The 14,092-nt window shown below is 41.4% G+C and overlaps 1 protein-coding gene across 2 annotated transcripts in view; it reads right to left on the reverse strand.

Moving 5' to 3' along the window:
- Positions 1-14,092, reverse strand: part of LOC100196663 (adenosine kinase a) — a 46,753-nt gene that overhangs the window by 9,250 nt on the left and 23,411 nt on the right. For both annotated transcript variants that reach the window (XM_014153933.2, NM_001141692.1), the window contains exons 3-5: positions 3,952-4,005; positions 661-739; positions 358-530 (exon numbers count right to left, since the gene is read on the reverse strand). In XM_014153933.2, the coding sequence (XP_014009408.1) occupies positions 358-530; positions 661-739; positions 3,952-4,005 (306 nt within the window). The remainder of the gene's footprint in view (positions 1-357; positions 531-660; positions 740-3,951; positions 4,006-14,092) is intronic.

Genomic DNA, 14,092 nt, shown 5'->3' on the forward strand with positions numbered 1-14,092 from the left:
CAACTAACCAACATCTCCAATCTCGTCTCATTGATTGGACTCCAGGTTAGCTGACTCCAGACGCCAATCAGCTTTTGGAAAAGTCATTAGCCGAGGGGTTCACATACTTTTTCCAACCTACACTGTGAATGTTCAAATGAATGTACAATAATTAGTGTGTTATTAGTTTAAGCACATTGTGTTTGTCTATTGTTGTGACTAAGATGAAGATCAGATTTTATGACCAATTTATGCAGAAATCCAGGTAATTCCAAAGGGTTCACATACTTTTTCATGCCACTGTAGATGGAGTGGAGTCTTGACCTGTTGTCCTTGGAGTGTGTGTATGTGTGTATTTTGAGAGAGTGTCGTGTTTACCTGTTGTCTCCGGTGATACATGCGGCGCAGGTCCCTGTAGGCTCCTCTGTCTGCTCATAGTAGTAGGCATCCACGTGGGCCTCCTCTGACTTCTGCTTCAGAATCTCCCCAAACTTATCCTCTCCGATACAGCCGAAGAACGTACACACCTTATGGGGATCCTGGATCATCCACTGTGTGTGTATTCAAGTAGGTTAGAGTGTGTGGTGTGTGTGTGAATGAAACATACCTGGGCAACCTTTACACATTTTGAAAAAGGTACAGTGGGATAGTGTAATGACTAAATGTGTGTGTGTGTCATACCTGGGCGATTTTTATAGAATTCTGTGTAGCTCCTCCGGCATGGTACTCTACTTTAAACTTTTTGACAATCTCATCAAACCTACAACACACATGCACGTACAATGTTTAAGACAACAGGGAAAAGTTTGTTATATGGTTTCAAGCTTTACGATGATTCAGTACATATGGTTTGAGAAACATATTTTCTTCTGAAACAGAGCTAAAGACCATTATGGCCCCAGTAGCTCCAAGTAACATGTTCTGTTCTCTATATATAGGAGCCTTATCACCTACTGATAACACACACAGACAGACAGAGAGAGAGAGTGTGAGAGATGGAGAGGGGATGGTAGAGGGGGAGAGAGGTAGGTGTTTGCGTGCGTGCATGTGCGGGTCCACGTGTGTATGAATGGGGGGATGGATGCATGTTAAACGGACTAAAATAGGGCTGGCCCAGCAGAACACAGAACTAAGGAGGTGAGGATGAGATTTTGCGAGACTGTTTGTGCCATTGGCTGAGAGAGGCGCACAGGAGTGAATCAGAGGCCTTCCCCCTCCAGCACAGCTATTTCCCAACCTTAGTGGTTTGTTATCTGACCAGTCTGTCTGCTGACTCAACTAGAGCAGGGTGGTTGTTGGCTAACAGAACAGCTGAGGTCAGTATTGGTCACAACTCAAACATCTGGACAGGAATGGACTAAGGCTGGGGGGGAAGGGGGCCAGCACACCTAGGACACAGCTCAAACACCTAAACATCGGGTCCGTTCAGAATGACACAAAGTTACAAAACGTTCAGATAGAAATGTATTGTGTAGAACATATATGATTGTCTGAAGAGTAGAATAAATCAACTAATTTATATCTGCAACGTCATGAATGTTACACTTCTTAGTCTCAATACGCCTCCTGCAGTGAGACGTTTCTCCTCGACCAATAAGAATGCCTGGATTGGTGGGGAGGGAAACTCCCAAGGCTACAACAAAACTCTGCACAGCTGAGTCTGTTGCTCCCTCTGTCTGGACATGATCCAGATATACTAATTATGTACAGATTTTCTGGGGCAGAATGAATCAAACATCTCAGAGTAAGGGCTTTCCCACATAGTTTTGAGCTATAGTTTGAATCAGAGTCCGATTATTTGTTACATTGTATTTCTTTTTTTTGGTCCGGTTGATTTCACAAAGCCAGATGTCAAACTAACAAAAATTCCTAAACAAAAACCACGTGTCCATGCAAGTAATTTGTTTATTGGAAAAAATGCTCACGTTAAATCCATCTATGAGCATCATGAAGCATCACTTGCATATCCCAATCTTCATAATACTTTCGCTTTGGTCTTCCAACAACATGTGGGAGGAAACTGAGCAATAGCCACTCCAACTGCAATGTGAATAGGCTATTCAGTAACTTATATTCCCATTATAGCCCACATCGCCCCTAATCGGATGCGCTCATAAATGCACTTCTACTCACAGAATGTTTCAGAGATGTCAAGTTATGATGATGCATGCATTTTGCAACCAATCATTCGTTCTCACCTGCAGTGAACCACGGTGCATTGTTTAGTGCGCTCCCGAGTGCGATAGTGTTCACACCAGTCCAAACAAACCGAATTAGGGGGGAAACGCACTAGAGTTGTAAAAGAAACGCTCCAAAACAATTCGACGTGAAAGCCCCCTAAGAGTGCTGATCTAGGATCAGGTTCCCCGTGTCCATGTAATAGTATTAATTGTGATCTAATTGGCTAAACTGATCCCAAATCAGCACTCCTTCTCTGAGACGCTTAGTTAATAGGTCCTTATCAATCATTTGCCTGCTGGAGGGCAAGGAGACCCCCAGCTCCGCTAAAACTATTGACAACTGTGTGTCGTTTTCAGGGGATTGTTAAATAAATGTTAAATATTTAGTTGGAATATAAACACCTATTGAAGAGCATAGCCAGAACTACACATTTCCAATTACTTCACGCAAAACAATTGCACACATTTAGCTCTATCATCAGAATTATGCTTTTCATGATCAGTAAATATCAATTGATCGTGTAATTTCAGATACGTGAGGGTAGCCTCACGATATCAGCCACCATTAATTTGATATTTGAGTGATATAAAACAAAAGTGAACTATACCTGACAAGTCTGAGTGGTTTAGGTTAATTTTCCATCCTTTGTGGGCTCTGCCTGTCAAGCAGCAGAAGGGTGCATTTGCCGATGTACTGTTGGCTGATAATGTTTACTTTGCAATGTACCGGTATAAACTTTGTACAGTTGGCTAAACATAGTGGTAAGTAGAACTAATGACTGCTTTGCACACTCTTGGCATTCTCTCAACCAGCTTCATGAGGTCATTAGGTAGTCACCTGGAATGCATTTGAATTAACATGTGTGCCTACTTCAAAGTTCATTTGTGGAATTTCTTTAGTTCTTAATGTTTCTTTAACACTTTTTTGGTTACTACATGTTTCCATGTGTGTTATTTCATAGTTCTGATGTCTTCACTATTATTCTACAATGTAGAAAATAGTAAAAAATTAAGAATAACCCTTGAACGAGTAGGTGTTCTAAAACTTTTGACCGGTAGGGTAGTTAACAAGCTAACTTTCAGGAAATAAACTAGATGGCTATATCCAAATATTGTTTGATTTGCTTGCCATCTATAATGGTGATGACAGTAGTCCGACTGACAACTTTGCCAGGACGAGAACTTGCTGATGTCAAGCTTTTTCCAAAAGCCTAATATCTGATGAAGCAAGCTAAATGCTAAGCTAGCTAGCTACATGCCAAATTAATCTCCCAACGCCAAAAGAAGTGCTCAATGTTTTATGGTACAACATTCATATGATATACGGATCTGATCTGAATACAATGTTGGTTGTACCCTACTGAACCATGGGGGAAACCTCCACGGTCCTTTCCTTCACCTCAGCTGTCTTCTTATCTCTATGTGGTTAAAGGTAGACTTTCTTCCTCAAACTGCTTTGGCCCGGAGGGAGGGGGAGGTTAGGCCTCTTGCCCTTCTATTGGCTAGTTCTAAACCTCCTGCCCCATCATTGGCTAGACTCATCCTGGTGAATTCCAGAACAGGTCTGTTCTGTCCAGCCCACTCCAGGAAAGAGAACAGCTCAGTGTGTGAACTTACGGACCCTATATGTGTGCCTGAACAGCGACCACAGTCAATCAGGAGTTTAAAATGGAAAAACACTTCTTCATGCAACAAAGAAATAAGGCAAATGTGAGGCAACTGAGACTTTAGATGAACCTCGGACGATGTTGAATGATTGAATGAATGAATGTGAGTGGTAGGAGGTACCCACAATGCTTTATGCTTGTCCTCTGCCAGGATCTGGTCGTTGGGCTTCAGACCGTACCTGAGAGAGAGAGAGCGAGAGAGAAGGGGCAGGAAGGGGGGGAGAGGAAACAAAAGAAAGAGATGAGTATCTTTCAGTCATTGAGGATGAAAAAACAGGCGCGCTTCAGAGAACAAAGTCTGAGTCTGTGCCCTTTAAATGTCATTTTCTACGACACACTGAGAAATCCCCTCTGATTATATACATACGCACACAACGAGGTGATTAAAACCCACTCCACTTTGATCAGGATCTACTTGATTACCTCACACCACAGCTCTCTCTGGATTTATCAGCTTTGTTTTGTGTGTGTGTGTGTGTGTGTGTGTGTGTGTGTGTGTGTTGAATGTGAGTCTAGACTAATATTATTGTTCCATAAAACCAAAGAATGTTCAAGGTTTGGTCCATTCTAGTTCTAATCCATTGTTTACGCAAGTGGTCTGAGACAGACTGGTCTCGGGGCTGTAATCTAGCAGAGCCCTTTGATCCGCTCCCACTACATACAACTACTAAACACTAATTAAACCTATAAAAACTTTATCCAAACACCACTAACCCTTAACATGCTCTCACTACATACAGCTACTACCCCAACATAGGAGCTACACCAGTGCATTGAGGAGCGTCTCGCGCTCGGAAAAAGTTACAGGTCTAGTGTAGCAGGCCAGTAACCCCACTGCTTCAGTCCAGATACATTTCCTCCACTCTGCACTCATCATCTCTCCCCTTTTCTCTTCATTTGGTGACATACAACTTCATAGCACTGTGACATGATGGTACAGGCCAGAGGAGTGACACACACGCAATCTGGTCCCTTACTTTGGCCATCTCCGTGCCAGCCTGCTAGCTATATCTCACACATACACTACCGGTCAAAAGTTTTAGAACACCTACTCATTCATGGGTTTTTCTTAACGTTTTACTATTTTCTACATTGTAGAATAATAGTGAAGACATCAAAACTATGAAATAACACATATGGAATCATGTAGTAACCAAACAAGGGTTAAACAAATCAAAATATAATTTATATTTGAGATTCTTCAAATAGCCACCCTTTGCCTCGATGACAGCTTTGCACACTCTTGGCATTCTCTCAACTAGTTTCATGAGGTAGTCACCAGGAATGCATTTCAATTAACAGGCGTGCCTTCTTAAAAGTTCATTTGTGGAATTTCTTTCCTTCTTAATGCGTTTGAGCAAATCAGTTGTGTTGTGACAAGGTAGGGTTGGCATACAGAAGACAGTCCTATTTGGTAAAAGACCAAGTACATATTATGGCAAGAACAGCTCAAATAAGGAAAGCGAAACGACAGTCCATCATTACTTTACGACATGAAGGTCAGTCAATACGGAAAATTTCAAGAACTTTGAAAGTTTCTTTAAGAGCAGTTGCAAAAACCATCAAGTGCTATGATGAAACTGGCTCTCATGAGGACCGCCACAGGAATGGAAGACCCAGAGTTACCTCTGCTGCAAAGGATAAGTTCATTAGAGTTACCACCCTCAGAAATTGCAGCCCAAATAAACGCTTCAGAGTTCAAGTAACAGACACATCTCAACATCAATTGTTCAGAGGAGAGTGTGTGGATCAGGTCTTCATGGTCGAATTGCTGCAAAGAAACCACTACTAAAGGACACCAATAACAAGAAGAGACTTGATTGGGCCAAGAAACACGAGCATTACACCGGAGGAAATTTGTCCTTTGGTATGGAGTCCAAATTGGAGATTTGGAATCAAGTAGTAACCAAAAATGTGTTAAACAAATCAAAATATATTTTATATTTGAAATTCTTCAAATTAGCCACCCTTTGCCTTGTTGAGTTTGTTGAGTTTATTTTATTTTTACAGGGACAGTGCACATTAATCAACGTTTCAGTAAAAGTACCGGTTTTAGCCAGCCGGCTAATTTTCAACCGCAGTCCCTGGGCAGGTTATTAAAAACAATTACAATATAGACAATCATTGAACAGTGAGCACACGCAGAGTAACATAGGACAAGCAAGACATAGCATACAGACAGAGCAACATAGGACAAGCAAGATGTAGCATACAGACAGAGCAACATAGGACAAAAAGCAACAAGACAAAATCCATAAAAACAACAAAGTGTTTCCACACCTCACAAGCTACAGACAACAGACAACATGGAAAGCGGCAATACACAGCTAGGGATTATGTTCACAAGTCTGATTGACCTTTAGCCATGTCTTCATGCATTTTGTGAAAGTGTGATATGTGGTGCAGTTATGTGTGTCTGATGGCAGTGTATTCCAGACATGGGAAGCTCTCACAGAGAAAGCAGATTTACTAAAGGTGCTTTTCCTTAAGGGAACTATACAGTCACCTCTCATGGCAGACCTTGTGGATCTGCTGCCATATGTTTGGGTTTTCTGTTTTACAAAAATACTGAGTGGAGGGGAGCCAGGCCATTTAGGATCTTGAATACAAGACATGCGTCGGTGTATTGCATAAGATTTTCCCAACTCAGGAGCTCATGCTTTCTGAGGATGTAACAGTGATGATGGCTATTGGGCTTTCTATCGAGCACTTTGAGAGCCTGTTTGTAGACAGACTGAATAGGTTTTAATGTTGTATAGCGAGCTTGGGTCCAACTAGTCAAGCAGTATGTTAAGTGGGGGAGTATCATCGATTTGAAATACAGTTTTGCTACCTCTGTGGTCAAACAATTTCGTATAAATAGGAAATTAGCTAGGTTGAATTTGGTTATTTGAATTACCATTTTCACATGCTTTTTAAAAGAGAGGTTGGAATCAAGTATGATTCCAAGGTACTTCAAATCAGATACCACCTGGAGCTTCTCCCCTGACACATAGACATCTGGCTCAGTAGCATCTGTTGCCCTCTTTGTGAAGAACATGCAAACTGTTTTTTTCACATTGAGATGCAAACACGAGTCACTGAGCCACTTTGTAACCTGGACCATTACAGTAGTGAGTTCTTGTGCAGCTTGTTGTTTGCTCTTTGCATGCACATATATCACTGTAATATATCACCTTGATGACAGCTTTGCACACTCTTGGCATTCTCTCAACCAGCTTCACCTGAAGGAGTTCCCACATATGTTGAGCACTTGTTGGCTGCTTTTCCTTCACTCTGCGGTCCGACTCATACCAAACCATCTCAACTGGTTTGAGGTCGGGGGATTGTGGAGGCAAGGTTATCTCATGCAGCACTCCATCACTCTCCTTCTTGGTCAAATAGCCCTTACACAGCCTGGAGGTGTGTTGGGTCATTGTCCTGTTGAAAGACAAATGACAGTCCCACTAAGCCCAAACCAGATGGGATGGCGTATCGCTGCAGAATGCTGTGGTAGCCATGCTGGTTAAGTGTGCCTTGAATTGTAAATAAATCGCAGACAGTGTCAACAGCAAAACACCCCACACCATAACAACTCCTCCTCCATGCTTTACTGTGGGAAATACACATGCAGAGATCATCCGTTCACCCACACCACGTCTCACAAAGACACAGCGTTTGGAACCAAAAATCTCCAATTTGGACTCCAGACCAAAGGACAAAGTTCCACCGGTCTAATGTCCATTGCTTGTGTTTCTTGGCCCAAGCAAGACTCTTCTTCTTATTGGTGTCCTTTAGTAGTGGTTTCTTTGCAGATATTCGACCATGAAGGCCTGATTCACACAGCCTCCTCTGAACAGTTGATGTTGAGATATGTCTGTTACTTGAACTCTGAAGCATTTATTTGGGCTGCAATTTCTGAGGCTGGTAACTCTAATGAACGTATCCTCTACAGCAGAGGTAACTCTGGGTCTTCCTTTCCTGTGGCGGTCCTCGTGAGAGCCAGTTTCATCATAGCACTTGGTTTTTGTGACTGCACTTGAAGAAACCTTCAAAGTCCTTGAAATGTTCCGTATTGACTGACCTTCATGTCTTAAAGTAATGATGGACTGTCGTTTGTCTTTGCTTATTTGAGCTGTTTTTGCCATAATATGAACTTGGTCTTTTGCCAAATAGAGCTGGCCATCTTCTGTATACCCCCCCCCCCACACCTTCTCACAACACAACTGATTGGCTCAAACGCATTAACAAATTAACTTTTAAGGCACACCTGTTAATTGAAATGCATTTCAGGTGACTACCTCATGAAGCTAGTTGAGAAAATGCCAAGCGTGTGCAAAGCTGTCATCAAGTCAAAGGGTGGCTACTTTGAAGAATCTAAAATATTACTACATGATTCCATTAGCGTTATTTCATAGTTTTGATGTCTTCGCTATTATTTCACAATGTAGAAAATAGTAAAAATAAAGAAAAGCCCTTGAATGAGTAGGTGTTCTAAATTTTTGACTGGTAGTGTACATGTGACATCTCTGAGCCCATGCCAGCCAAGACGCCACTGATTGGACAGGGGTGAGGGAGGAGAGGGGGGATGAAGAGAGGGCGAGGAGTGGGGGAGAGTGGTGAGAAATGAGGCCAGGGAAATAGTTTGGCCCTGGCCTTTTGGAATGATTGGACGGTCAGCCCTACGTGTCAGTACAGGACACTTCCTTCCACGCACACTGTGGAGCACTGGGGCATGGTCTCAGTCAGGGTAGACTGGGTAAGTGGTAGCTAGCAACTGAGGCGGAGCAGGTAGCTTTTGTGGCCCAAAGGGTTCTTGTTCCAAACTTCCAGTTCAAGTCAGTTTCTGTTTATTCAGTTTTACAATATAGCATTTCCAAAACTGCCCCCCCCCCAAAAAAAGGTTTGTGTAACATGTAGGCTTACTGTTTCTAACATTTTGTTAACTAAGAAAATATATTTCAAAGAAGGGGCCACCTACTGCAGTTTGTGGCCTTGAGGATGGATCATCTGTTACCCTGACCTGTTCAGTGGCTGACCGTTGCCGCTTCCAACCACTCAGGTGCATGTGGGTGTGGTGTCTGTCCAAAAGGTTGGGAATGAATATAAGACAGCAACAACATGCGGGAGGAAACGCAATAACCGCTGATTGCTGTGAATAGGGGAGACCAGGGCTGGTTGTCACAGTACTTAGCCTATTCCTCCCAATCTAGAGTGCTTTGTAGACAAATAATTGTAAGATATAAATGTGTGACTTCTTTGGAAGAGGTTATCAACCTGGTCAATTCATGTTAGCATCTCAAAACATTGAGATGAGATGAGGTGAATTCCTCTGTTTTTATAGGTGGTGGAAGTAAAGAAAATAGGCATGTCTTGGTATTTTCATTGTTTGAATTATGGGAGGCTATCCATGAACAATTATGTTTGTTGAAAAAAGCAAAGGGAGAGCTATATTTCAAACCTATTTTCAAATTGCTAGGTCAAGCCATGGAGAATTATAGCATCATAGTTAGCCTTTATGCTTAATTCTGGATGGTTATATAAAAAGTTGTACTGACAAAGTATAAGCTGTTGAATAATAAATATTGTTTAAATCAAAATCAATTGCCTGGTTATTACCGGACTCTGTTGGCTACATTCATTTCAAGTGGACAGTGTGATAGGTAGGCTTAAACGAATAATCTACTCAAACTATCTTGCGGTATGTTTTGCATGTCAGCAGTCAGGTTTTAAAGATATTGAATTTTCAAGAAGCAAAGTTTCACTTGCCACATCATGATAATGCAAATTGTATCATCATGATGCAAAACGCAGTGAAAATGTAAATCCTATATCTGGAAAACTTGACTGCTGACATTCAAAACATTTTGGGACTGTATCAACAGTGGACTAATGAAAAAAATACCAAAAGATAGTAGAACCGCCAAGATGGTCAATCTGACCATTTTCAATTTAGTAATTTCAATAACTTAATTTCAATAAAAACCTTTAACCTACCCGTCCCTGACTTTCCCTAAATATGTGTATTTTACACTATAGGAGTACTTTGAGATAAATATCATAAAATACAATAACTTTAAGCATTTCATTCTCAAAAGAGCCATGACATGACCGTATGCATATATTGACCAGTAGAATAGCAGGGCCTAGACGAGTACCAATAGCAGCCAATGACATGTCTTTTGGATGTCAACATTCTAACAGTCTAATAAATATATGCAATTGGAAAATCATTTGGTTGAGTTTCTAAAAGGTCTTAGGTAACATTACAATCCGGAAACATTTATATTCGAAAGAACATAACTTTTTCATTATGTTACTGTATGTAAAAAAAATATTAAAAAAAAACAAAAAAAACACAGAATTTCAAGTGTCAAATACAATTTATTTGTAGAGTGCCTGTGTTACAACTATGAATGAAAAATAATATACGTTGGAACACAGTAAAAGCTAATTTTTATAACGACAAAACAAATACAAATACTCAAACCAAGACGCACAGTCAGCAAGATATGCAGTCAATGAAGAAAATATCAGTAGCCTAAACATCAGTATAAGTGCCAAGTGTGGGTGTGAATAGTGAAAATCAGCACAAAAGTTATAATGGAATTATAATGAATTTAAGTGTCCATATGACAGCGGTCAAAATAGTATATTAGTGATTAGTTATATAATAGTTATTGGACAAATTATCTTTTGCTTCGCTCATGCTTACAGTATGGTGTGCGTCTTCACGCAACAGTTGGATCTCATTTAGGGGTAACAATCCCTTGTCCTAACAGTCGACACAAATCTTTGTCACTTTCACTAGCAACACTTCCCACAAACAAGTCACTTTCAGCTGAAACGGGTGTCGCGGGTTCTGTTCCGAGTGCATCTGCCCACCTGGCAGTTTCTCTTCCCCGGGAGCTGTGTGCAATTTTGATTGCGCAATGGCTCGCGTGGAATCTTTGCTGCTGCCTTGGCCCTCATATGTCTCTCACGTAGCCCGTGTGCCAGATAAAGTCTCTCCTGCTCATGGTTTTGTTAAATTACTGCTTGAACACCACGTGTGCGTTGATAGCAGCCAAGTCAAGCAGGTTGTAGAACACAGCAACAAGCCAGAGGCAAGTTCCACCTTTCACCGAGTACAGACGTGCCATCTGATCCAAAACATCCACACCGACCTATGGAATAGAATAAAAAAGGTGAGGATAATTTTCTCATAGGAAAAACAACAAGTGTGATACAGAAGAGCATGTGTATTATGTAATAGTGACATACCTTTGTTTGTTGTAGTGTGTAATAGTCTCCGGTTTTCTCTTTGTTGTGTCCCGTTCAATGGCAACAGTCAACTGTCGGATGCATGGTGCTCAAGACTCAAATGTTATTTCTTGCCTTTGCATTGGTAGTGTGAGTGTTGGCTTGCCATTCTTATTAAGCACTGCTTGAATTTTTTTATTTAACCTTTATTTAACTAGGTTGTGGAAAACTGTTACTGTGCAGTTGCCTTATTTTGCACTAAGGGAGGGAGCTCCCATCTCTTTTGTTCATGGTGCCGACCAGGCTTGTTTTCTTGCAAGCAACTTGTTCGCCAATGACTGAAGAAATTGTCCATGGTGACATTTCGCCCCTTGACAATGTAAGGTTCCACAAGCATCATCACCACGTTATCCAGCTCACCTGCTGCCCAATATGGATCTTTTCCCAGATATGGAAAGCCGTTCAGCACGAATCAGAAGGATAATCAGAGATGTCATGATCCATTTCTTCCCCGCCATCCAAGTCATTTTCATTCAAATCTTGTAGTAACGCTAATGCAGCATGTCCATCCATTGGTCTAGGTCTTCTCATTGTAAATGACGCACGCTCTCACTGTGTAACCTACTCCAAGTAAGCCTAGAGTTAACTAATAAGACTGCTTGGATTTGGTGAACTGATAAAGGGTAAACTGTTTTGAGAATATAATTAGAAAATATTAATACAATAGAATGGCCCACCCTGTTCTTCATTCACAATTAGTGATTACATAATTGTATTCATCCATGCATGGCTGTGCCATGCAAATCTATGGCTGCGCCATGCCCTACCACAGTCAACACATATTTTACAGTAAATATATAATGGAATATAACAGAAAAATAAAATCCCAAATAGCTGTTGCTGATTGTCACCTGTACTCACATGGGCATGGAGCCATGGTTATTCTAGGAAAAAGTTATGAAACAGAGAGACCATCAGTACAATTTGTAGAGTTGTTTGGCAAAAATAGGTTCATTAGAAACCTTGGAATCTTCTCTTTCCGATAGGGTATAGCAATCAAAACATCTGTCCTGCATCGACTTCTGTAGGAGGATATGGAAGAAGTGCTATTTGGTAAGAGCTGTTCCCTTCTTAGTCAATGCATGCTGCGCTGGTCATCAGTCTCTTCATTCTCAATTTGATAATATTGTCACCAGGGTTGGAAATTAACACCAGCAAAATGAGGGTAGATTTTGTAATTGGCAGGTATGAATGTATATTTCACCAGCCGCGTTGGCAGGTAGTCACACAGAGCGTTTGGGAACAATATCAACAAAAAAAATCCAAAGCCCACGTTTAGAAAGAAGCAGGTCGAAATGACAAGAAAGGCCACTAAAGTGTGACTTTGTTCTCGTGTTTCTTGGCCAGTTAAATAATTTAGTTCACATGCTAGGTTGTTTTTCGATGTTAGTTTGAGTTTGTTGCAACTGTCTGCTGCTAGGAAGACATTGCAGTCTAAGTTTATTTTTTTTAATCACAGACCAGGGAGTATCCAAGTCACCATGGCAACAGCGCTTCCCTTAAAAGGCCAGGTGAAATTTTGTGTCTCACCTAATGATTATTCTTATTATTTCTTTTTGCCCTTTTTCTCCCCAATTTATCCCAGTTATCCAATTGGTAGTTACAGTCCTGACTCATCACTGCAACTCCCATACAAGCTCGAGAGAGGCAAAGGTCGAGAGCAGTGCGTCCTCCGAAACACAACCCAACCAAGCCACACTGCTTCTTGACACAATGCTTGCTTGTACGAGGTGACTACCTCATGCGCTAAACCCTCAGAGGTAGTAATAACACCTGTGGGAAGAGGGGCATTCTTCTTATCAAACCACATGACCTTTTCTTTTGGAGGTGTTCAGAACAAGGTTAAGGGTAGAGAAAGCTTGTTGGCTTTGTTGTAGAGCATTTAACACAAAATCCGGGAGGGGCCAGCCGAGTATAAGACTGTATCATCTGCAAATAAATGAATGAGAGAGCTTCCTACTGCCTGAACTATGTTGTTGATGTAAATTGAGAAGAGCGTGGGGCCTAGGATCGAGCCTTGGGGTACTACCTCGGTGACAGGTAGTGGCTGAGACAGCAGATTTTCTGATTTGATACACTGCACTCTTTGAGAGAGGTAGTTTGCAAACCAGGCCAAAGACCCCTCAGAGACACCAATACTCCTTAGCTCGGCCCACAAGAATGGAATGGTCTAACGTATCAAAAGCTTTGGCCAAGTCAATAAAAATAGCAGCACAATATTGATTAGAATCGAGGGCAATGGTGACATCATTGAGGACCTTTAAGGTTGCAGTGACACATCCACAACCTGAGCGGAAACCAGATTGCATACCCAAGAGAATACTATAGACATCAAGAAAGTCAGTCAGTTGATTATTGACAAGTTTTTCCAACACTTTTAATAAATAGGGCAAAATAGAAATAGGCCTATAAGTTAGGATCAGCTTGATCTCCCCCTTTAAATAAAGGACAAACTGTGGCTGCCTTCCAAGCAATGGGAACCTCCCCAGAAAGGAGAAACAGGTTACAAAAGGTTGGAGATAGGCTTTGTGATGATATGGGCAGCAACCTTAACCTCTTGACGGTCGCCTAGGATAGGGGGCGCCACAGCGCATTTTGAAAACAATTCGTGCCCATTTTAAATGGCCTACTACTCAAACTCAGAAGCTAGGATATGCATATAATTAATACTTGTGGATAGAAAACACCCTAAAGTTTCTAAAACTGTTTGAATGGTGTCTGTGAGTATAACAGAACTCATATGGCAGTCAAAACCCCGAGACAGATCGAAACAGGAAGTGGAATTCTGAATTGCGGACTCAACTTCATCACGTTGCCTATTCATCACACCGTGAGCTATGGTTCATTGAGCACTTCCTATTGCTTCCACTAGATGTCCCCAGTCTTTACAAAGTGGTTTGAGTCTCCTACTGTTAAAACTGAATGAATGAGACGCTGTTGAAATTGGTCACATGAGGAGGGCCATCACCATTATGACGCCGGCGG

This window comes from Salmo salar, chromosome ssa18 (genome assembly GCF_905237065.1).
Source record: "Salmo salar chromosome ssa18, Ssal_v3.1, whole genome shotgun sequence".
In the NCBI taxonomy this organism is placed as follows: domain Eukaryota; kingdom Metazoa; phylum Chordata; class Actinopteri; order Salmoniformes; family Salmonidae; genus Salmo; species Salmo salar.